This window comes from Myxocyprinus asiaticus, chromosome 38 (assembly GCF_019703515.2).
Source record: "Myxocyprinus asiaticus isolate MX2 ecotype Aquarium Trade chromosome 38, UBuf_Myxa_2, whole genome shotgun sequence".
Classification (NCBI taxonomy): domain Eukaryota; kingdom Metazoa; phylum Chordata; class Actinopteri; order Cypriniformes; family Catostomidae; genus Myxocyprinus; species Myxocyprinus asiaticus.
The window spans coordinates 8,596,693-8,618,402 of NC_059381.1; the positions used below are offsets into that span (position 1 = coordinate 8,596,693).

General features: G+C 36.5%; 3 protein-coding genes across 6 annotated transcripts in view; 2 read left to right on the plus strand and 1 right to left on the minus strand.

The window, feature by feature from the left end:
* LOC127428617 (transcription factor TFIIIB component B'' homolog) overlaps positions 1-21,460 on the minus strand; it is a 169,498-nt gene extending 148,038 nt beyond the window's left edge. The window contains exon 1 of the mRNA XM_051677061.1: positions 21,192-21,460. The gene's annotated coding sequence lies outside the window, so the exon portion shown is untranslated. The remainder of the gene's footprint in view (positions 1-21,191) is intronic.
* On the plus strand, positions 99-7,701 carry zmat1 (zinc finger matrin-type 1). Of its 2 annotated transcripts, none has more exons than XM_051677075.1 (7): positions 99-309; positions 2,338-2,444; positions 2,583-2,732; positions 3,474-3,612; positions 3,703-3,969; positions 4,184-4,274; positions 5,085-7,701. In XM_051677075.1, exons 1-7 carry the CDS (start codon positions 180-182, stop codon positions 6,019-6,021), a joined length of 1,821 nt encoding a protein of 606 aa, XP_051533035.1. In that variant the 5' UTR covers positions 99-179; the 3' UTR covers positions 6,022-7,701. The 2 variants fall into 2 exon arrangements, with proteins under 2 accessions (XP_051533035.1, XP_051533036.1); XM_051677076.1 differs by having other exon boundaries at positions 2,583-2,672; positions 5,085-7,699.
* On the plus strand, positions 14,114-20,064 carry cd8b (cd8 beta). Of its 3 annotated transcripts, none has more exons than XM_051677086.1 (7): positions 14,114-14,224; positions 15,600-15,950; positions 17,991-18,080; positions 18,201-18,287; positions 18,945-18,978; positions 19,348-19,416; positions 19,537-20,064. In XM_051677086.1, exons 1-7 carry the CDS (start codon positions 14,179-14,181, stop codon positions 19,655-19,657), a joined length of 798 nt encoding a protein of 265 aa, XP_051533046.1. In that variant the 5' UTR covers positions 14,114-14,178; the 3' UTR covers positions 19,658-20,064. The 3 variants fall into 3 exon arrangements, with proteins under 3 accessions (XP_051533046.1, XP_051533045.1, XP_051533047.1); XM_051677085.1 differs by having other exon boundaries at positions 14,156-14,220; XM_051677087.1 differs by having other exon boundaries at positions 14,156-14,220; positions 19,365-19,416; positions 19,537-19,660.
* Positions 21,461-21,710: the final 250 nt, after the last annotated feature.

The following is a 21,710-nucleotide window of genomic DNA, read 5'->3' on the forward strand; positions in this document are numbered from 1 at the left end:
GCATTAAAACACCAAATGGTGGCAGTAAACAATCGCTCAGGCCAGTCGTGAAGAAATGTGATCCTACTGCGCATGCGCATATCAGTTCCCTTCATAAATTAGGCTTTACCATGTAGAGCCCCCCTGTTATTTCAGGCTATTTTTCTGTCCAGTTTAGATTTATTTCCAGATTTAAAACAATGTCCGAGCTTGAAGGTAGTTTATCGTGTTCTTCGCAGTGTGCGGAAACACAACATAACACAAATACAGGTGATATCAATCCAGAAACAGTTCAAATCACTAACACCAATAATTCTCAGGTTGATCAAGGTGAGTCTATCAGCTAAAACCACCTACAGCTTCGTATTTGCATCGGATGTGTGTGTTTGAGTCGTTTGCGTTGGATTTATTGGCGCTAATAAAGTTTAGCAAGCAAACAGGCTAAGCTAGGCTAAGTATTAGCACCCATCATTCGCCCCAAACGACCAACACAGCAATCCATTTTTTAAAAAGCAAACTTTGTTGTATTATCATCGTGCAACGGGGGAGAATATACAGCAATGACACGGAACATTGGTGGGTTTGATAAATCATACTGTACCAGTTTGTCAAGGCCGATAATTCGTCGATTAAAACAGCTTGTTAAATAGATAAATTGGTCAAATAAGCAATAATTTAGTCAAATAGCTAATGTTTTTACACTTCTAACTTATTATTATTATTATTCTCGAGTATAACACTTAATTTGAGCCATTCAGATTTTTTTTAGATGCCGATTATATTTATGATAGTGAGATATATATTATAAAATACTTTAATAATAAAAATAATAATACAATATAAACAGTCCTAATGCAGTTATGTTGTATGCCATTATAGATTATTTATTTTTTATTTTTTTTTTAAGGTGAAATTGTAACTAGGCTATTTTGAAATTACAATACATTCACTGATTCAGGAACTTTCAATAAGCAGAATGATCTAAAACGTTAAAAATGCAAAATAAATAAATACATTTATTTCAAGTTATGTGTAGCAAATATGAATGGACATTCTTTGAGTTTTGAGTCCCGTGCATTGCAGCGGGGTATGCATTCAAGGAAAGCCAAAAGGAACCACTTGCACTGTTTGTTTGACAGTGTTCTATTAAAACTGATTTTGTTAATGTTTTTTTCCACCATCATTTCACCACAAAAAAAAAAACAATACAGCACATATATCACGTTCATGTGACCTGATCTTTTTCCTGGGGCTTTAGAATCCCTATGATGTCAATAAGACTGCTTTTGTTAAACTTATAATGTGAGCTGTTATGTTATTAACCATGAAAAAGACATTTGTGTTAGCTGTGTTCAGATCGGTAGGCGTGAATTGAAAAAAAATTTATGATCAGAAACGGGTGCATTTATGATCAGAGTGTCTCTAATATGTTTAAGATTGAGCTTTTAAACTTTATGAAAGTGCTGTAGTATATTTTGCATTCATGTTGGGCCTCATTAAAACAAATATCTTTGTAAATTGTTCTTTACACTCTCACGGCGGAATCGTAAGGATTCATCAAAATTGTATGATATCATACGACTGCACTCGTATGAGTTCGTACGACTTTCACTACAGCCAATGATGTCGCTGGTCATCGTTTCCATCTAATATGCGACAAGTACTTCCTTCTGTCACACACAACAGCTTCCTATCATGTTTACACACTCTACTGATCGGTTAGGTTTAGATAAGGGGTTTGGGTAAGGGCATAATATTAATAAGCATGTCCTTAACGACCCGTGCGCGAAACTCGCGCTTACTTCCGCATTAGACATCCAGGCATTTGTACATGATGAAATCGTACAAATTCATACGAACAAACTCGTACAAAATAGCTTGTAACTCGTAGAATATGTACGAATTTTCATGAGACTGGGTTGAAATTGTTCATAAAAACATTGTTACGTAAATTGTCGCTTTCGTTTGATTGCAGCAAATAATGCAAGAATGGATTTCTGAATAATCTACACACATTCGCTCTGCTGGTGTTTCATTGATGAGGCCCATTATGCATAAAGTTGGCCAGCAAAAGACACAGTTGGCCGGTAGTTATACTCATGTGTTTAGGAGATAAACTAGTGAAACTACTGAATGCATAAGATGAAGATGAAAAAAAAAAATCTATTTTTCATCATAAATACCATGCTCTGTAAAAGTCAGATTTGCTTTTGTGGATCAGATCCCATTTGTCCAACCCTCACTAGTCATGCAACATAACACTGATTGCATGCTGCTTATTTTAAAGGGTCGAGCAGTTACCTAGTTGTTCTGTTTGCCTGTGTTTCATGTGACGTTTACTCTCTGATTTTCCTGCAGAGTCTCAGAGAGACAGCGATCTCCTTAAAAGCTTGCTGACAGACAACTTTTGCCATATCTGTGAGGCATCCCTACTTTACGAGTCCCAAAGAGTTTCTCATTATGAGGTTTGTGTACTGTCAGTCTGCTAAAAAAAAAAATGTAAAGTGTGAAATTAGTGTTGTTGTTGTTTCACTTTTTTTCTTCATGCAACCTCAAAATTGCATTAGGCGTGTTTCAAACACTGTATTTTCATCTGTTAATAGGGTAAAAAGCATGCCCAAAAAGTCAGGCTGTACCTGCAGAACAAGAAAGCTGAAAGTAACAAACGGACCCAGGAATGCGGAGGCTTTGTGGTAAATAATAAATCAAACAAATTTGGAAGAATCTTTACACAGCTCTCAGCTCTCTTTTGGGTCAGCTTCTCTTTTAAAGGAATATTATGGGTTCAATGCAAGTTAAGGTCAATCGACAGCATTTGTGGCAGAATATTACCACAAAAATGTATTTTAATTTCATTTTAATTCATTTTAATTTGTCCTTTTCTTTAATAAAAAAAAAAGCAAACATCTGGGTTACAGTGAGGCACTTACAATGGAAGTGAATGGCGCCAATTTGTAAGCATTAAAATACACACCGTTTCAAAAATATAGCCACAAAACATACACAATATGTGTGTGTTAACATGATTTTAATGTGATAAAATCACTTACTAACCTTTGTAAAGTTGAAGCCAATTTCACAACTTTATTGCCATGACGATGTAATGTCAACAAATGCTAAAACGCTAAAACGACTGTAAATTTATGATTTAAACAACTTTACATCTCAAATAATACATGAGTTTTAACAGAAGTTTTAATGTAAATGCTTTTCTAAAATTATAAGCTTCACATTTCTGCCTTTAAACCCTCCAAAAATCGGCCCCATTCACTTCCATTAAAAGTGTCTCACTGTAACCTCGGTATTTGCTTTTTTTTAAAGGAAGTGAGGGCCAGTCAAACATTTTTTTTTTTTTTTTTTTGTGGTAATCAGCATAATGCCACAAATGGTGTCGATTGAGCTCAACTTGTATTGACCTTGGAATATTCCTATAAGTGTATGTTAATGCTTTAGGACTTCTGATTTTTTTTAAAATGCATTAATGTTTCTTACAGAGAGGTCTCTCTGCAGACCCAGACAAGTTCTGTGAGCTGTGTAACATGGTGTTCAGCTCACATACTGTTGCCAAGTCTCACTACGTGGGCAAAGTTCATGCCAAGAACTTGAGAAAAACCAACCCTCCACAAATTATAGGTGAGTAGACTGTGGTCTGTCTATTTACAGTATGGCGCTTTATCTTTATGGGCAACACCTCTCTGTATATTAAATATTTGTTTCCAACAGTTTCTACGCCGACTTTAGAATCTGCAACTCCTGTTGTCCAACCAGCAGAGGTTGCTGTGCCGAATCACATAGCTCAGGAGCAGAAGGACAGCTCTGGTGTGGGCGATCAGGAGGTTGACCTCAGTGACCCCAACAAGTTCTGTTCGCTATGCAGTTCTTCGTTCAACAACCCTGTAGTTGCTCAGCAGCACTACAGCGGCCGGAAGCATCAGCGAAACCAGGCCCGACAACAAATGCTGGACCAGATCGGAGATCAGTCAGAGCATGGTATACATTCATATCTATACCATGCTTAGCTGCACTGGTTTATCTCAGATTGTTTTAAGAGGTCAAATTTAACCCGTTATCCTGAAATATGGGTTTAGTTTATATAAGGTTCACTACCTATTGAAGATACATTTTGGATCTTGTGTTATTATTTCTTTTATTTAACTCTCTTTTTATTTGCACCTTTTTGGTTCCTCTTTATATCTGATGACAGTAAGCTCCCTGACTTGTCCGATTTGCTGTCTGACCCTCAGTTCGGTAGAGATGTACAAGGCACACATGCAGGGAAACAAGCACCAAATGAAGTGAGTGTTGTCACTGTCCGCATAATACTTCAGATATTTAATCTGATGCCTTATTTTATTATTGTTGCTAGAATTTGGTTCGGTCTTGGTTTAGATTGGTTTAGTTGGTTCTGGAGATGCATAGAATTAGCTTGAGCTGGGCGGTATGATCATTGAAATGTGTTAACGGGTTGAGATTTTATTATAGTGTTTATACCACTGTAAATATTTTTGCGCATCTATCAGTGGGCTGGACTGCTTATTTACATGTGAAAGTGGCAAGAAACATTGTGTAATGCAAAAATACAGATTGAGACGTGTCCCAAAAATGTCAAGATAAGGGGTTACAATTTTACCACATGGTTTTTGATAATGTAAAAAATTCATTATAGAGTAAAAGATTGATCTTGGGATTTTTAGAATCAATATCAGGATTGTTCAAATGCAGATCACGATTAATCTGAAAATCTATATTTTTACCTGGCCCTAATATAACTTTACCCAGATATAAAACATCCTCTAACATTAGCGATAGAGCGATATACCTGACAGGCCAATTAATTAGGTAAAATTGGGCTATTTTGAGGTTAATGTATCTGAATTTTGAGTAAATAAAAAGTAAATTACATGCTAATATTGATATTATACCATCAATTGGCCAACCTGCTCTTTAGATAATGGCATTGGCCAATGGAAAACCCATATCGGTCAAGTATTATTACCATCAGCTTTTTAAAAATGTTTTATATTTTAATCTGTTGAATTTAATTCCATTAATCAAAAAGATTACCTTCTATCAGATCTTACATTGCTGTCCTTCTATTCGCTCAGAGAGAAAAAGGTTATGGAGCTGTGTAAATCTCAGAAGAAAGTGTACGACTCCTACCAGGATGAGCTGGCTGACTACATCCAGGTGCAGAAGGCACGAGGCCTGGATCCTAAGGCAGGGCTTGGCACTGTGGGACAAGCAAGCAAGGATCTGGATGAGACTGTAAATGAAAGTCCACAGACAGAAGAATTGATGCCACATCCTGCCCCTCTGCTGCCTCCACTTCCTGGTTTCCATCAGCCTAACTGGCCTCCACAATTCCAATCTCAGGTCAATCATTTTGGCTTTGGGATGAGAGGGCCTGTACCACACTATCAGCCTGGATATATGCCCCACCCACCACCTCATTTCATACCTGGTCAGTTATATAAAAGAGGGCGGGGCCCTGACTCATGTAGCTCCTCCTCTTACTCAGACTCCTCCTATACCAGCAGCAGTGGGAGTGAAAGCAGCAGCAGTTATGACAGCAGAGAGAGGAGGAAAACAAAGAGGAAAATGAGGAAGCGAGGGATGAAAAGGAGAGACCAGGAGGATGAGGCTGATATGAACAGGAGAGGAAGAGAGAGAGAGGAACAGAAAAAGAGGTTGAAAGGAGACAGAAGAGACATTGTGGAGGGCGAAGGGGATAGAGAGACCAGGAAGTGCAAGAAAAGTAGAAAAAGGGAGAGAAGTTTGAGTGAAGATGAAGAGAGTCGAAGTAGAAGACGACAGAGCAGGAGAAGTAAGAGACATGGGGACGGACAGCATGCAAAGAGACAAAAAGAGGCGGAGCTTATAGAAAAAGAAGAGGTGGAACTTGCTGAGGAAAAGACAGAAGCAAAAGATGGCAAACAAAAGCACAAAAAAGACAAGAAGAAAGGAAAAGAGAAGGTGAACCAAGAGGACAACAGGACAGAGGAAGAAAGACTCTGGGATGAGACTATTCTTGGTATTTTTTAAAGGCAGATGGCTGATGGTTTGACAGTACTGTTAAAATAAAACAGGACCTCAGAACAGAGGTTTGCTAAAATCTATTGGACTCATCTCACTCTTTATGTTATGTTTCATACAGTAAATCTCATATGCTACTGCAGATTTTAAGATGTATCTAGATCTGCACTTCTCTTTCGGAGAAATCAGTGGGTGAACCTCACGAAACTTGTCAAATACAAGCCTGAGGTCATGTTTCACCCCAAAATCAAAAGGAAAGAAGACATTTTATGTTTTTAGGACCATTAAGACATTATTTTAATGACAATTAAGCACATTTCCCCCTCTGTTCTCATTATCGTAATGCAAAAAAAAAAAAAGGTTATTTAAATGGTAAAGTATTGTGGTCATGTTTTTTGTGCTGTTGTAGAATTTAAATAAAATTATTGGAATATAATTGGAATAATTGTCATTAAAATAATGTCATCAAAATCTATTAGGTCTAATTGTCTTATAATTCTTAATTTTTATTTCTTTTGATTTTTGGGTACAATGTGACCTTTAAGGGTACAACAGCTTGTCACTGTGGCAGAAACCTAATAGGTACACCCACTGTACTCTTTACATGTCAGTTAGAATGCATTTGTAAATTATCTGTCCTGTGGATGTTACTTTGAGGGTACTGCCCCAGTGACAAGCAGTTATACCCTTAAAGGTCAAATTTTTGCACATTTTTCTGACAATTGTTGTGAAGCAAATATGTCAGACAAAACATACAACATACTACATACAATAAATCCTTTTGCACAAATCCATTTGTCAACATGCTTTATGCTTAGATCAAATAAACCCCTCCCACTGATTATTCCTGCAAAGATCAAGTATTTATTATCAAGCGGTTGTTTTCATGAATTTGTGGAGCATTTCCACGTAAGGTCTTAAGGGGGCGCATTAGCTTCACTGATTTGCTGCACATCTGTCTCTTCTGGAAATGTCTTCGGTGTTTTGCCCAACTCAGTGTTCATGACAGACATCAATAATCAATGCCATTCTGTCTGCCAAGAATGAAATGAATGAACTTTCCCAATGGAAATCTGATATGCATACAGTAAACAATTTTCTGTCAGAATAGCTCAGACTGCTATAATTTGTTAAAGATGCTTTTTTGTGTGTGTGTGAAACAGTAACACAATGTCAGTCTCATTCAATGCTGCATATGTGGGAATATTTTAGTTTACCGGTCTAACAGGTGCTTCAGTTAAATGAGGACACTGCCGTGACTGCTGCTCTGTTGACCTCCTTTTTGCTCAGATATGTACTAACAGTTACCATAATCATGAAAGCATATTTATTTTGTGATTGTGTAGCAAAACTGATGTCTAAAGTATCGATTAAACAATCTGCCACTTGTATTCATGATTTTGAGTCCACGTATTTCTCAGGGAATGTATTGATCATGGGAACATCTGTTTTTTTTATTTTTTATTTTTTTATCAAATATTGTGAAAGTGTATGTGTATGTATTTCTGTTTCAGGGGAAATTACATGGTACTTTAGCTGTGTGTGCTTGTTCTCATGTCATTTATAGGAATAGTTCACCCAAAAATGAAAATTCTGTAATTATTTTTTCACCCTCATGTCGTTCCAAACCGGTATGACTTTATTTGTTCTAAAGATAATTATTAATTATCTTGATTAACCTTTTTTCCCCCCATACAACAGTTTATAGTGACCAAAATTGACCAAAAGAGCTCAATAGAAGTAGTCCATAGGACTCATGGGCTATATTCTAAGTCTTTTGAAGCCATACGATAACTTTGTGTGAGGAACAGACCAAAATATAAGTCATTATTCACTGATAATCTTCCCCACCAGTGAGCTGTGAGATCTGTTACAAGTCAGTGAGCTCTAGAACTGGATCTTTCAGATTTGTGAACTAGATCAACTGGTTGATTGAACAGAACCAGCTCAGAAGAACGATTAGTTCACGATTTGAGCTGATTCAGTTCTCATTGGATCAATGATCCAGTCGCAGCAGTTCATGTTCAGTATGAACTTAGCTGTAAGAAAATAGCTGTATGAACATTCTTCATACAGTGCATTCATAAAGTATTCAGACCCCTTCCATTTTGTTCACCTTTTGTTATGTTGCTTCCTTATGCTACATGCTTTTTGCATGTAAAAGCTTATGCTATTTTTTCCACATCAGTCTACACTCCATACCCAAAAATGACAAAGCAAAAACCAGATTTTTTATATTTTTGCAAATTTATTAAAAAGAAAAACTAGAAATAGCACATTGACATAAGTATTTAGACCCTTAACTCAGTACTTAGTTGAAGCACCTTTGGCAGCGATTACAGCCTCAAGTATTTTTGGGTATGATGCGACAAGATTTGCACACCTGGATTTGGGGATTTTCTGCCATTCTTCTCTGCAGTTCCTCTCAAGCTCTATCAGGTTGGATGGGGACCGTCGATGGACAGCCATTTTCAGATCTCTCCAGAGATGTTCAATTGGGTTCCAGTCCGGGCTCTGGCTGGGCCACTCAAGGACATTCACAGAGTTGTCACTAAGCCACTCTTGCGTTGTCTCGGCTGTGTGCTTAGGGTCATTGTCCTGTTGGAAGGTGAACCTTCGGCCCAGTCTAAGGTCCTGAGTGCTCTGGACCAGGTTTTCATTAAGGATATCTCTGTATTCTGCTGTGTTAGGCTTTCCATCATCCCTGACCAGTCCCCCAGTCCCTGCTGCTGAAAAACACCCCCACAGCATGATGCTACCACCACCATGCTTCACCGTTGGGGTGGTATTGTGCTTGGAATTTAGGCCAAACAGTTTAATCTTTGTTTCATCAGACCAGAGAATCTTGTTTCTCACAGTCTGAGAGTCCTTAAGGTGCTTTTTCATGTGTCTTGCACTGAGGAGAGGCTTCCGTCTGGCCGCTCTGCCATAAAGCCCAGATCGGTGGAGTGTTGAAGTGATGGTTGTCCTTCTGCAAGTTTCTCCCATTTGCACACATGATCTCTGGAGCTCAACCAGAGTGACCATCGGGTTCTTGGTCACCTCACTTACCAAGGCACTTCTCCCCGATTACTCAGTTTGCCGGGCGGCCAGCTCTAGGAAGAGTCCTGGTTGTTACAAACTTCTTCTATTTAAGAATTATGGAGGCCACTGTGCTCTTGGGAACCTTCAGTGCAGCCAATTTTTTTTGTAGCCTTCCCCAGATCTGTGCCTCGGCACAATCCTGTCTCTGAGCTCTGCAGGCAGTTCCTTTGACCTCATAGCTTGGTTTTTGCTCAGATATGCATTTTCAGCTGTGAGACATTATATAGTCAGGTGTGTGCCTTTCCAAATCATGTCCAATCTATTGAGTTTGCCACAGGTGGACTCCAGTCAAAGTGTAGAAACATCTCAAAGATGATCCAGAGAAATGGGATGCTCTAAATTTCAAGTGTCATAGCAAAGGGTCTGAATACTTATGTCATTGTGAAATTTCAGTTTTTCTTTTTAATAAATTTGTAAAGTTATCAAAAATCTGGTTTTTGCTTTGTCATTATGGGGTATGGAGTGTAGATTGATATGAAAAATTATAATTTAAAGCATTTTAGCATAAGGCTACAACATAAAATGTGAAGAAAAAAAAAGAAGTGGTCTGAATACTTTCTGAATTCACTGTAATTCTACTTTTGTGTTCCATGGAAACAAATGACACGAGAGTGAGTAAATAATGACAGAATTCTATTTTTTGTGTAAGCTTTTCCTTTAATTAACTACAGTATGAATCCTTGTCCTGTTTGACCTCCAAAGTCAATTTTATACCTGTCTTCAAGTTCCGACCATAAAACTTGTGTATCTTACCCATGTGCCTTTTAACATAACATTATACGCTTCAAAACTACATGAACTTCTTTCTTAGCGTTTGCAACCACAAAGTTAGAAGCCCTCCAAAGATATGAGCTCGTCGACAGTGAGACTAAAACTCTGAAGCCCCCTGAGATCTCCTGTTTTCAAAGAATCGTGTGGTTCGGCTCCCTATGTCTCTGTCGTACCCTCGACCTCCAAGGCGTGTGCATCTCCCACATCCTCTCCTCCTCACGACCCTTCTACGGGCCCACCATGAGCCCCTCCAGCCCTCCTCGAGTGACGAGGGCCAATGAATGAGACCTTAAACACTTCGGTTGAAAACTCCCACTCAAGTCCCTCCAGAAAACTTCATTGAGCAGTTTGCTCACAATAAAGCATGGAAAGCAAGTGCATTCAGGTTGCCTTGTTAAATAATTGTGCATCTGTCCTTTCGTACATAAAATGAACACAATGATTTGACTTTGCAGTGCAAAAATATTGCTGTGTTTATAGGCCTGTGGTTTTGTCAACGGTAGACAAGACTGCTGTTTTTTGCAGTGTTGCATAGGTATAGATTGTGTTCGGATTAAGATTCATACCTTCTTTTATTTGCAACTGTAATATGGTTATAAAGATAATTTAGCAACAAAATGTATAATGGGGGATGATATGTGTTAAATGTGTTCAGACATGTTTTCGAAGGAATATTTCGTGTTCAATACAGGTTAAGCTCAGTCGACAGCATTTGTGGCATAATGTTGATTACCACAAAAATAATTTTGTCTCTTAATTCTTGTGTTAAAGCTTGTGTATTATTTGAGCTGTAAAGTTGTTAAATCGACGTTTTTGTGGGATTGCAGGGTTTACGCCGTTGCGTCATCATTAGAACAAAGTTGTTAAACTGGATATAACTTTACACTTAGTTAGCAATTTTGTCACACTAAAATCATATTAACACGCATATTGTTTACGTCTTGTGGCTTTACTTTTGAAACGGTGAGTATTTTAACGGTTACGGATTGGCCCCATTCACTTCCATTGAAAGTGACTAACTGGAACCCAAATTTTTGCTTTTTTATTTAAAGAAAAGGAGAGATAAGTCAAAATTAATTTTTGTGGTAATCAACATTATGCCACAAATGCTGTTGATTGAACTTAATTAGAATTGAACCCGGAATATTCCTTTAAACATTTTAAGAATTTGAATCGTTTTGTTTTTCATTAGTCTTACCTAATAATTTAAGGCTTAAGTATTATACGAATATTATGAAAAATGAATGAATGGTTATTAGCCTACCAGGAAGCACCATAATTCAGTTTATGTTTAATACATAGCATTAAATAATAGTCACAGCATACATGTTAAGAATAGCATTATTGCATTATTGTAATAAGTTCTTTTGTTATCATTAAGAAAAACATGAGATTTGCGTGTATCTTAAAATGCTGTGACCCTTCCATGTTAGTGTGTCCAATTATCTTAGATTCGGCGTACAAGTTAGCCTGAACATATGAACACTTTTTTTCTTAAATATTTAACTTTCTTTAATATTGACTTCTAAAGACATTCTCAAAATGTATATACAGTGTTGTGAAAAAGTGATTTCTTCTATTTTTGTGTATTTTTCATACTAAATTGTTTTAGATCTTCAAACGAGAAATAACATAAAACAAAGGCAACCTAAGTAAACACAATATATATATATATATATATAATTTTTATTTTTTTATTGAAGCAAACAAGTTATCCAACACCTATATCACCCATGTGAAAAACTAACTGCCCCCTAAAACTTAATAGCTGGTTGTGCCACCTTTAGCAGCAACAACTGCAACCAAACGCTTCCGATGACTGGAGATCAGTCTTTCACAACACTGTGGTGGAATTTTTGCCCATTCTTCCTTGCAGAACTGCTTTAGTTCAGCAACAATGGAGGGTTTTCGAGCATGAACTGCCTGTTTAAGGTCCTACCACAGCATCTCAATCGGGTTCAAGTCAGGACTTTGACTAGGCCACTCTAAAACTTTAATTTAGCTTCTTTTGAGCCATTCAGAGGTGGACTTGCACCTATGCTTGGATCATTGTCTTGCTGCATAATCCAGTTGCCTTTGAGCTTCAACTCACGGACTGATGACCGGACATTCTCCTTTAGGATTTTCTGGTAGAGAGCAGAATTCATGTTTCCCTCAATTATTTCAAGTCGCCCTGGCCCTGAAGCAGCAAAGCATCCCCACACCATCACACTACCACCACCATGCTTGAACGTAGGTATGATGTTCTTTTTGTGGAATTCTGTGTTTGATTTACGCCAGATGTAACGGGACCCTGTCTTCCAAACAGTTCCACCTTCAACTCATCAGTCCACAGAACATTCTCCCAAAAGTTTTGAGGATCATCAAGGTGTGTTTTGGCAAAATTCAGACGAGCCTTAATGTTCTTCTGGGTTAGCAGTGGTTTTCACCTCGCCACTCTTCCATGGATGGCATTTTTGGCCAGTTTATTTCTTTTGATAGCGGAGTCATGAACAGTGACCTTTATTGATGCGAGAGAGGCCTGCAGTTTCTTGGATGTTGTCCTTGGCTTTTTTGTTATTTCCTGGATGATTCGCCGCTGTGTTCTTTGAGGAATTTTTGAAGGTCGGCCACTTCCAGGATGGTTCACTACTGTGCCACGTTTTCTCTATTTGGAGATGATGGCTCTCACTGAGGTTCTTTGGAGTCCCAGAGCCTTTGAAATAGCTTTGTAACCCTTCCCAGACTGATGTATTTCAATCACCTTTTTCCTCATCATTTCTGGAATTTCTTTCGACCTTGACATTGTGTGCTACTGAGTGAGAGCTTTTAGCCAACTTCATGCTGCTGAAAAAGTTCTATTTAGGTGTTGATTTGATTGAACAGGGCTGGCAGTAATCAGGCCTGGGTGTGTCTAGTCCAGCTGAACCCCATTATGAATGCAGTTTCATAGATTTGGGGATTTAGTAACTAAGGGGGCAAATAAGTTTTCAAACAGGCCCAGTTGATATTGGATAACTTTTTTGCTTCAATAAAAAATATTATCATTTAAAAACTGTATTTTGTGTTTACTCAGATTGCCTTTGATTTATGTTAGATTTTATTTGAATCTTTGAAACAATTTAGTATGAGATATACACAAAAACAGAAGAAATCAGGATGGGGCAAATACATTTTCACAGCACTGTACTTTGTACATCAACTTTTGAGATGAAAACGCTGTTTTGAATTGCAGTGTTGTCTGTTACAAATGTAGGACAAAACTATGGGGACACATTAAAAACTAATAATTTATTTCATGAATGATAGATTCACTGATGGTTAGATTTATTCATTCAGCTTTGGCAATATGTTGTGGTTTATCTGTGATTAATTTCAAACCTATCTGTTGTTGTTTTTTCTACATTATACATTTTTGTTAGATTTGACACAGTCCCAGCTGTGGCGTTCTGCCAGCAGATGCAGGTGGATTTCAGGTCACACCTGTGTCATGTTAGGAGAAGCACTCGGGTTTTGCACAAGCATGTGCACGTTATTTCAGATTAAATAAAACTATTTTAACATTCACTGTAACTGTTCTAGTCATGTAATGACCAGTGGTTTTGCACTGAACTTTGTGATTTGGTATGCAGCTGTAGTTCTGAACGATAGCCTAATATGGTTAATATGAAGTTGAGTTCATATATGTTTATTTGTAGATTTTGTGTAAGTTTAAGGACTCTAAACATTTAACTTCTCTAGCAGCGTGTCCATTAAGTTGCTTTTAATACAAGAGAGGGAACGACCTAGAATGTAGAACCATCAAATTTTTGTCTGGATTTTTTCATGTGGCCATTATTAAAGTTCACTTTTTTTTTTAAATGATAAATTCTCTTGTCTGAACATGATTCAAAATCCATGTGTCTCCATCACAATGTTCAAAATGATTTAAGTAAATACATCTAAACAGAATTAGTCTAAATACAATTTGACCTTGCAGGATATTAGATAAATTAGTATTTTAGAGCTTGTTAATCAAATTAAAGGATTATGTTGCATCATTTGATGAGTCAATAATCAATAATGAATCAACAGTCAATAATGACCAAATAATGAAAAAGCGTTCTTTGGATGTTTTAAAACTTTCTCTTCTCTGAAAACAAGATTTTTTTTTTTTTTTTTTGTTATCTGTATGTTGTGTGTGTTTCCCATGACTCACTCTCTGATAGGTTCTCAGTAAACGGTTTATTTGTTGTCTTGGCTCCACACACTGCAGACCCTCCTTTCTGTGTGACACATGAACAGAAAGGAAAACACACACAGGGTTGACAGCTCACATTCGGATGCTCAAGGATGGCCTTCTCTCGCATGTGCATTTGTCTGTTCGTTTGCACTGTAGGTAAGCACTTTACCTTCAAATATATATCAGAAGAGCCATTAAACTGGATACCGAGTTAAACTATTTATCAAAATACTGCCCTAAATTTCTGTGGCATTCGTTATAGATTGTACACTTAAACACTGAATTTTTAAATCCTAAATTATCTGACATATTGTGATGTGCTTGATAAAGCCGTAAAGCATTCATGAGATTTCTTACATTTTAAACCACTTGGATTTGATGCATCTGTTTGTATATTTTGCTAAAGAAATGCTGGCACATTTCTGATAATGAATTTAAAAAACGCTTTGAAACCTAAGCAGAATATATATCAAAGGAAGAATGGAGGTGTGTTCCGTTAATGCATATACTGTTGACTCTTACTCAGAATTTTTGTGCATCTAAATGCTCCTTTCAATTCAAATGTGTTCCATATTTTTTAATGAGAGGCAGTTTTTGTTACCAGGGCCATCGATAACATTTATGGGGCCCCGGCTCAAATTTTTTAAAGGTGGGCCCCCTTATATTGGGACATCCTTGTCACAGGGTCCGGGTTTCTTGTGCTTCCTTCAAAATGTTCAACTTCTGTATATTAGCACTTTGCCAATTCAGATTTAAAAAAAAAAAAAAAAAAAATATATATATATATATATATATATATATATATATATATATATATATATATATATATATATATATATTCTGACTCCAGTGATGGTCTCATTTGCACTGTACAAAGAGGGTTGTAATGCTTGTAGGTGATTTAAAACCTGTAAATAAGTATACATTTTAAATCGTATTCACTAAATACACACTTCCACACACACTTCTGACTTATTTTTTATTTTGTTACGAAATGGATATTCTGGGTCTGTTGTGTAAATGGAATTGTTTTTCGTCTTCAATTGTCTGATATGAAATATTATGCTTTTTCTACTCATGTGAATCTGTACCCACACAAGCATATCTCCAATTTTCATGGCAAAAATATGTGCCATTTTCAGCCAGACACTGATATGACAGATGGGAAAAAAGTTTGCATACCTGGGCTCTGTATCTTTTCAGATTTCCATTCTTACAAATTATTGACAAATTTGATTCTAATTCGAACACTATGGCCTGTTGTGAAAGTGGATTTTTAACACTTTTTTTTTGGTTACTGTTACTTGTGTACTTACTCTATTTCCTTTTCAAACCTCTGTCCTATTTCGCTGTTGTACTTTTACAAAACATAATGACCTCACACTGTTTTGGTGTATGCTGGTGACATTTGATTAGGAACCATCTAGACATCTAAGATTTCATGTAGCTAAAATATGTTTGTAGACCCAAAATTTGAATGTAAATATAAAGCAAACTTTTATAAAACATTTTCTCTTTGTTTCTCCCAAAGCGGCCGTGCAGCCCTCCTTTGGAGCTACGCAGACGGTTTTATACCCCAAAATCAATGGCACGGAAACTCTGACCTGCGAGTGCCCGGACCATTCTTGCCAGGTGATTTTTTGGTATCGATACCTTGAGAAAAACAACAGTCTTCAGTTCCTCATGTATAGCAACAGTGCTGGCAGAGAAGAGCATGGAGATAACATAAACAGCACCCGTTTCAAAGGTTCTGTGTCATCTGGACAGAAGGTGGTGTATGGCCTGCGTATCACAGGTTTGCAGGACGATGAAGCCGGCCTCTATTCCTGTGTGTTTAGGACTAAGAATAAAATGCCAGCTGGATATTACATTAGGCCTGGAGGTATGCGCACTGCTCTTTCTTTCTTTCTTTCTTTCGTAATAACAGCTAATATCGACTAACATTTCAGACAATATATATATATATTTTTTTACATTTTACATGAAGCCAGTTTAATTGTATATTTTTTCTCCTTTAACAAAAAGTTCCATTTGAAGCCAAAACAGGATCAATCAGTACATGTGGCCAAGCAACACACAGCCTGTCTGTAACGCCACAAACAAATACACTCATTGAGCACTTTATTAGGAACACCAGTACACCTACTTATTCAAGCAATTATCTAATCAGCCAATCGTGTTGCAGCAGTGCAATGGATAAAATCATGCAAATACGGGTGAGGAGCTTCAGTTCACATCAACCATCAGAATGGGGAAAAAATGTATCTCAGTGATTTAGACCGTGGCATGATTGTTGGTGCCAGATGAGCTGGTTTGAATATTTGTGTAACTACTGATCTCCTGGGATTTTCAGGCACAAAAGTCTCTAGAGTTTACTCCGAATGGTGCCAAAAACAAAAAACATCCAGTGAGCAGCAGTTCTGTGGATGGAAATGCCTTATTGATGAGAGAGGTCAACGGAGAATGGCCAGACAGAAAGGCTAATTCAGATAACCACTCTGTACAATTGTAGTGAGCAGAATAGCATCTCAGAATGCACAACATGACAAACCTTGAGGCGAATGGGCTATAACAGCAGAAGACCAAGTCGGGCACTTTATTAGGACAATAGAGTTCCTAATAAAGTGCTTAGTGAGTGTACAATCAGAGTGATACAAACAGTTAAAATTTCCAGTGTTGTTATACTAAATATCAGCACTTTTGGAATGATGTCCATTCAGATTAGAGGACCAGAAGTAACTGTTGTAAAATCAAGATTTTAGGCTGAGGAAATTCAAGCAGATCAAAGCAATGAAACTGAGACACTGAATATTGGTTTCTAGAGTAATATTAGTAGTGTAGTCACACTAACATTGACAGGTTTACCAAAACCATCCTTCAAGCACCTTGACTTGGTGTGAAGTTGTAGAAAAAAAAAGGCTTTATCCTCATACATTGTGTTTTGATAACATTTCAAGATTATGTACATTAAAATACAGGACTGATCGGGGATGCAGTCAAACGAAAGTTACAGATAGACGTGCTCAGGGATGCTTATGTACTTGGCCTGAGGTACCTGAACATACATATTATGCAATACATATTGTTCCAAAATGTCTTTACAGAACATAGAAAAAAAAAAAAAATCGCAACAATTTTATGGTCTGGAATGTTCATGTTGGTTGACTAGGTTATCAACCAAGCTGTTTGGTTGTCAAATTGTTGAACAAATTGAGTGCAAATTTCTTAGATCTCCCAGAAATACAGTTTCACCATAAAATCAGAGATTTTATGATATTTTAAATAGCCAGAGGGGAACTGGCTCCCCCGGTGAGCCTGTTTTCTCCCAAGGTTTTTTTTTTTTTAAATTTTGTAGTTTTGCGTTCATTAGTACAGTCGCCTTTAGATTGCTCACTGCGGGCCTAAAGAAAAATAATTTATTACAGCATTATCTACTGTCACGTTATTCAATGAAACCACACAATTAGGACTTTATTACAGACATTAAAGCTTCATTGTATGTTACAGTATGATTTTCTGTAAAGCTGCTTAGAAACTATGTGTGTTGTGAAGAGCGCTTTACAAAAAAAAAATGACTTCATGTGACTAATTCAGTTTAACTTATGTGTAAACAAAGAAGCTTTGGGACAGGGAGAATTGGATTATTTATTTATTTATTTATTTATTTATTTATATATTTTTAAGTTAAATAGAATAAATGTATATCATCATTTGTTGCTTGAGCATATTCTAAGGTCCCGTTTGATCTTTGTTTTGCTGCTTCCCTAAAACTTTAACGACTTTAATGACTTAATGAGACTTTTATATGCAAAATGTGAATTCTTCCCCATTCTTTTCATTGTTACCAGATGCAGCCTTTATTTATTTCAATTTATTTGTATTTTTACTTATTGTCTGTTCTTGACTTTTCTCTCTTCTTCAGTGAACCCTCCAACGCTTCAGCCACCAACAGTCAAGATTCAGAAACCTGTGAGGACCTGTAGATGTAAAAACTCCATCTACTCTCCTAAAGGTATGTGCTATAGGGAGGCATTAGTGCAGTCATTTGTTGTGTGGTTATACAGGTTTTATTTGAGTTTGTTTACATTCTGTATTCTTTGTGTTTAGTTTGATTGGCTGTGTTGTTTTGCAGGCTGTGATCATTCTGTGCTTTGGCCGGGCATTGGTTCTCTTCTTCTTTTGGCTATTACTCTTGCAGGCACACTTTACTATTTTAGTCGTAAGTACACACACACTTACAGATCTAACAAGTCATTACAACATGCTGGTTTAGTTCTGTAAAGTCAAACTTCAGTCTGGGCATTCACCATGCCAACATCATAGGAACATCCATTGTCATCATTAAACACTGAACATCAGTTGTGAGAGAGTTTCTTGGACATTGACATAATCTAGTACAAGAGTACTTCTCAGCTAACAAATGTATGTTTTCAAAGCGTTACATTGTGGCTGTGGGAACGTGAAAATGCCCAGTTTTCTTAACATATGTGGAATGTTAACAAAAGGTGAAAACCTAATTTCTTAGTTAGATTTCAAAAATGTGAAGAAATCTAGTGAACAATGTTGTACTAAGAATATTTTCTCCTAACATTATGAGTTTGTTTTTCAAATGCTAATAACATCATAATAACGATGTTCCATTAACGTTATTTTTAGAGCGTTTCTTCCTAACCTTCAAATAACAAAAGGAATAGTTTTTAGTATATTCTCTGTTTGATGGTTTAAAATTGTGTCTGTTATAAGCATCATTCTACCACATAATTACAGTGTAGTGCAATTATCTTAAATTGGAATTTTCTATAAAAATTCAGACTGGCAAAATACATATATCTCGTTGATATATTCATGACGTTTGTCTGTCTGTGTTGGGAAACAGGCCTACCCAAGAAGTGCAGACATCGATTCGCCAAGTAAGTTTCACCTGCCGTTGCATACTGATATTTCAGTGCTTTTTCTTTTTAATCAGTTAATATTGTCGTTTATTCTATGACTACATTCAAATGGCCCTTAAATGATTGTTTGGTCTTTCAAACATGAAAATGCAAACCATGGGCTAATGTTATTTGCTCCTGTTTAAAAGACAGGATATTAGATACAGTATATGTTCTATATCATATACAGTATGTAAGATATGTGTTTGCATTGGCTATTTTTAAACAGATGGCATTATCAGACTCAGTGAAACTTCTATAAACTCTTAAACCATTTGTTAAACTATTTCTCTCAATTTCATGTTCTTGGTCTCAGTATTAAGTGCTTGGATTCATTAATGTCATTAGTGTCATTCTCTCCATAGGACAAATCAGTTGCGGTGAAGTAAAAGAACAGGCTCTTCAGCTCCAAAAAAAGTAAGTATACATATATCAGTAAGTCACGGTGTGTACCTTTGCAAAGCCTAAATGCATCAGGATGTGTCTTTTGCCAAACATACAAGTACTCAAGTATATTTTTTGTTTGTGCATTTGCAGGTGGTCTTTCACTCTCAAAATCTGTATTTTCACTGTTATCCTGCTGAAGTCTCGGAAATTTCCACAGCTGGGTTTCACTAAAATCAAATATATTTGTTCTACAACAGTGAGCTGTGAATAAAGATACAAGTTTATATTTACTCATAGTTCAGTGTTTCATCAGAAGTTACTCAACCTTAAGTACAATACATTGGATTCATTTTCTGACTTTACTAAATTAAAACAAAGCTGATTCTACCAGAAGAAATACCCCAAAAGTGAATTCACTCTAATCCTGTATTTACCCCAGATAACCTGCATTTAACCAGATGTATTTGTCTATAGTCTTTATTGAATTTGTAGTTTTATGGTATTATGGTATAGAATATTCCCATATTAACAAATGCTCAGAACCAGCACAGCATGCTGAATTTGTAATTAAATGTACAGTTGTCTCATTAAAGTATATCACATTTATTGTATGTCCTAATTTTACTGTATGCCTTAAACTTTGTTTATGCTCAATAAATTATCTTAAACACGACTCAGTTCCCCATAATCCAACCATTGTTTTTTCTGTTATTCAGTGTTTATTTGTAAATCACTGTGGCTTATTGATGTCTGATGACACATGTTTGTGTTATATGGGAGTTTCACGGTGTCCCCCTGTGTTACATGTCTGAGGGTGTGTTGGTTTATGTGTTTGGGTGTTGACAAGTTTCCCTTTCTGAGGGTGTGTGTTACCTTTATGAAATTATAGACAGATACTGCCCAGAATCCGATCACATGCAGTACACAAAGTGTGTTTAGCTTGAAATGTTTGTTTTACTCGATTATGTATCAATTCATTGCAACTGACACACAAAAACAGTTTCTATGGCTATAAGCTTTAGATTCATTCTGACTACAGTGGCCATATTTGGGCATTTAAAAATTATTATCTGTATACATGTCAGCATCAGATAATTAAAAATATCAAACCAAGTGACATTTATTTTAAAGAAAGATTGCACACGCACACTTTTGAAGCAAAACATTCTTTTAAAAAGATGTTTGTTAGGTTTCAAATTATGAGACAGTACACACTGTACATTGTTCAGAATGAAGACACTCTGTTTGGCAGTCATTATAGTGGAACATGTCTTTAGTTAATGAAATGAAGTTGAACAACATCTAGTGTAAACTTGAAAGGAACTGACTTCGTATATCCACTAAAAATCTACTTGGGACCATTTGTTTAGAAGTAATAAATTAAGATAGTAGTGTATATATAACTGTGTGTGTGTGTATGTATGTATATATATATATATATATATATATATATATATATATATATATATATATATATATATATATATATATATATATAAACTTGGAATAATGTACAGATTTTGCTCTTATGGAAAGAAATTGGTACTTTTATTCACCAAAGTGGCATTCAGCTGATCAAAATGTAAAGTCAGGACATTAATAACGTGAAAAATTACTATTACAATTTGAAAAAAAAACTTCAAAGAGTTCTCATCAAAAAATCCTCCACATGCAGCAATGATAGCTTTGCAGATCTTTGGCATTCTAGCTGTCAGTTTGTCCAGATACTCAGGTGACATTTCACCCCACACTTCCTGTAGCACTTGCCATAGATGTGGCTGTCTTGTTGAGCACTTCTCACGCACCTTACAGTCTAGCTGATCCCACAAAAGCTCAATGGGGTTAAGATCCATAACACTCTTTTCCAATTATCTGTTGTCCAATGTCTGTGTTTCTTTGCTCACTCTAACCTTTTCTTTTTGATTTTCTGTTTCAAAAGTGGCTTTTTCTTTGCAATTCTTCCCATAAGGCCTGCACCCCTGAGTCTTCTCTTTACTGTTGTACATGAAACTGGTGTTGAGCAGGTAGAATTCAATGAAGCTGTCAGCTGAGGACATGTGAGGTGTCTATTTCTCAAACTAGAGACTCTGATGTACATATCCTCTTGTTTAGTTGTACATCTGGCCTTCCACATCTTTCTGTCCTTGTTAGAGCCAGTTGTCCTTTGTCTTTGAAGACTTTAGTGTACACCTTTGTATGAAATCTTCAGTTTTTTGGCAATTTCAAGCATTGTATAGCCTTCATTCCTCAAAACAATGATTGACTGATGAGTTTCTTGAGAAAGCTGTTTGTTTTTTGCCATTTTTGACCTAATATTGACCTTA

What these genes read in the sequence shown, in the direction of transcription:
- zmat1 (XM_051677075.1), top strand. Translation starts at nt 180, where the DNA reads ATGTCCGAGCTTGAAGGTAGTTTATCGTGTTCTTCGCAGTGTGCGGAA. An exon ending in TAATTCTCAGGTTGATCAAG is followed by an intron (nt 310 to 2,337) that starts GTGAGTCTATCA and finishes ATTTTCCTGCAG; the next exon opens with AGTCTCAGAGAGACAGCGAT. An exon ending in GGAAACAAGCACCAAATGAA is followed by an intron (nt 4,275 to 5,084) that starts GTGAGTGTTGTC and finishes CTATTCGCTCAG; the next exon opens with AGAGAAAAAGGTTATGGAGC.
- cd8b (XM_051677085.1), top strand. Translation starts at nt 14,169, where the DNA reads ATGCTCAAGGATGGCCTTCTCTCGCATGTGCATTTGTCTGTTCGTTTG. An exon ending in CACACTTTACTATTTTAGTC is followed by an intron (nt 18,288 to 18,944) that starts GTAAGTACACAC and finishes GTTGGGAAACAG; the next exon opens with GCCTACCCAAGAAGTGCAGA. An exon ending in TGCAGACATCGATTCGCCAA is followed by an intron (nt 18,979 to 19,347) that starts GTAAGTTTCACC and finishes TAATGTCATTAG; the next exon opens with TGTCATTCTCTCCATAGGAC.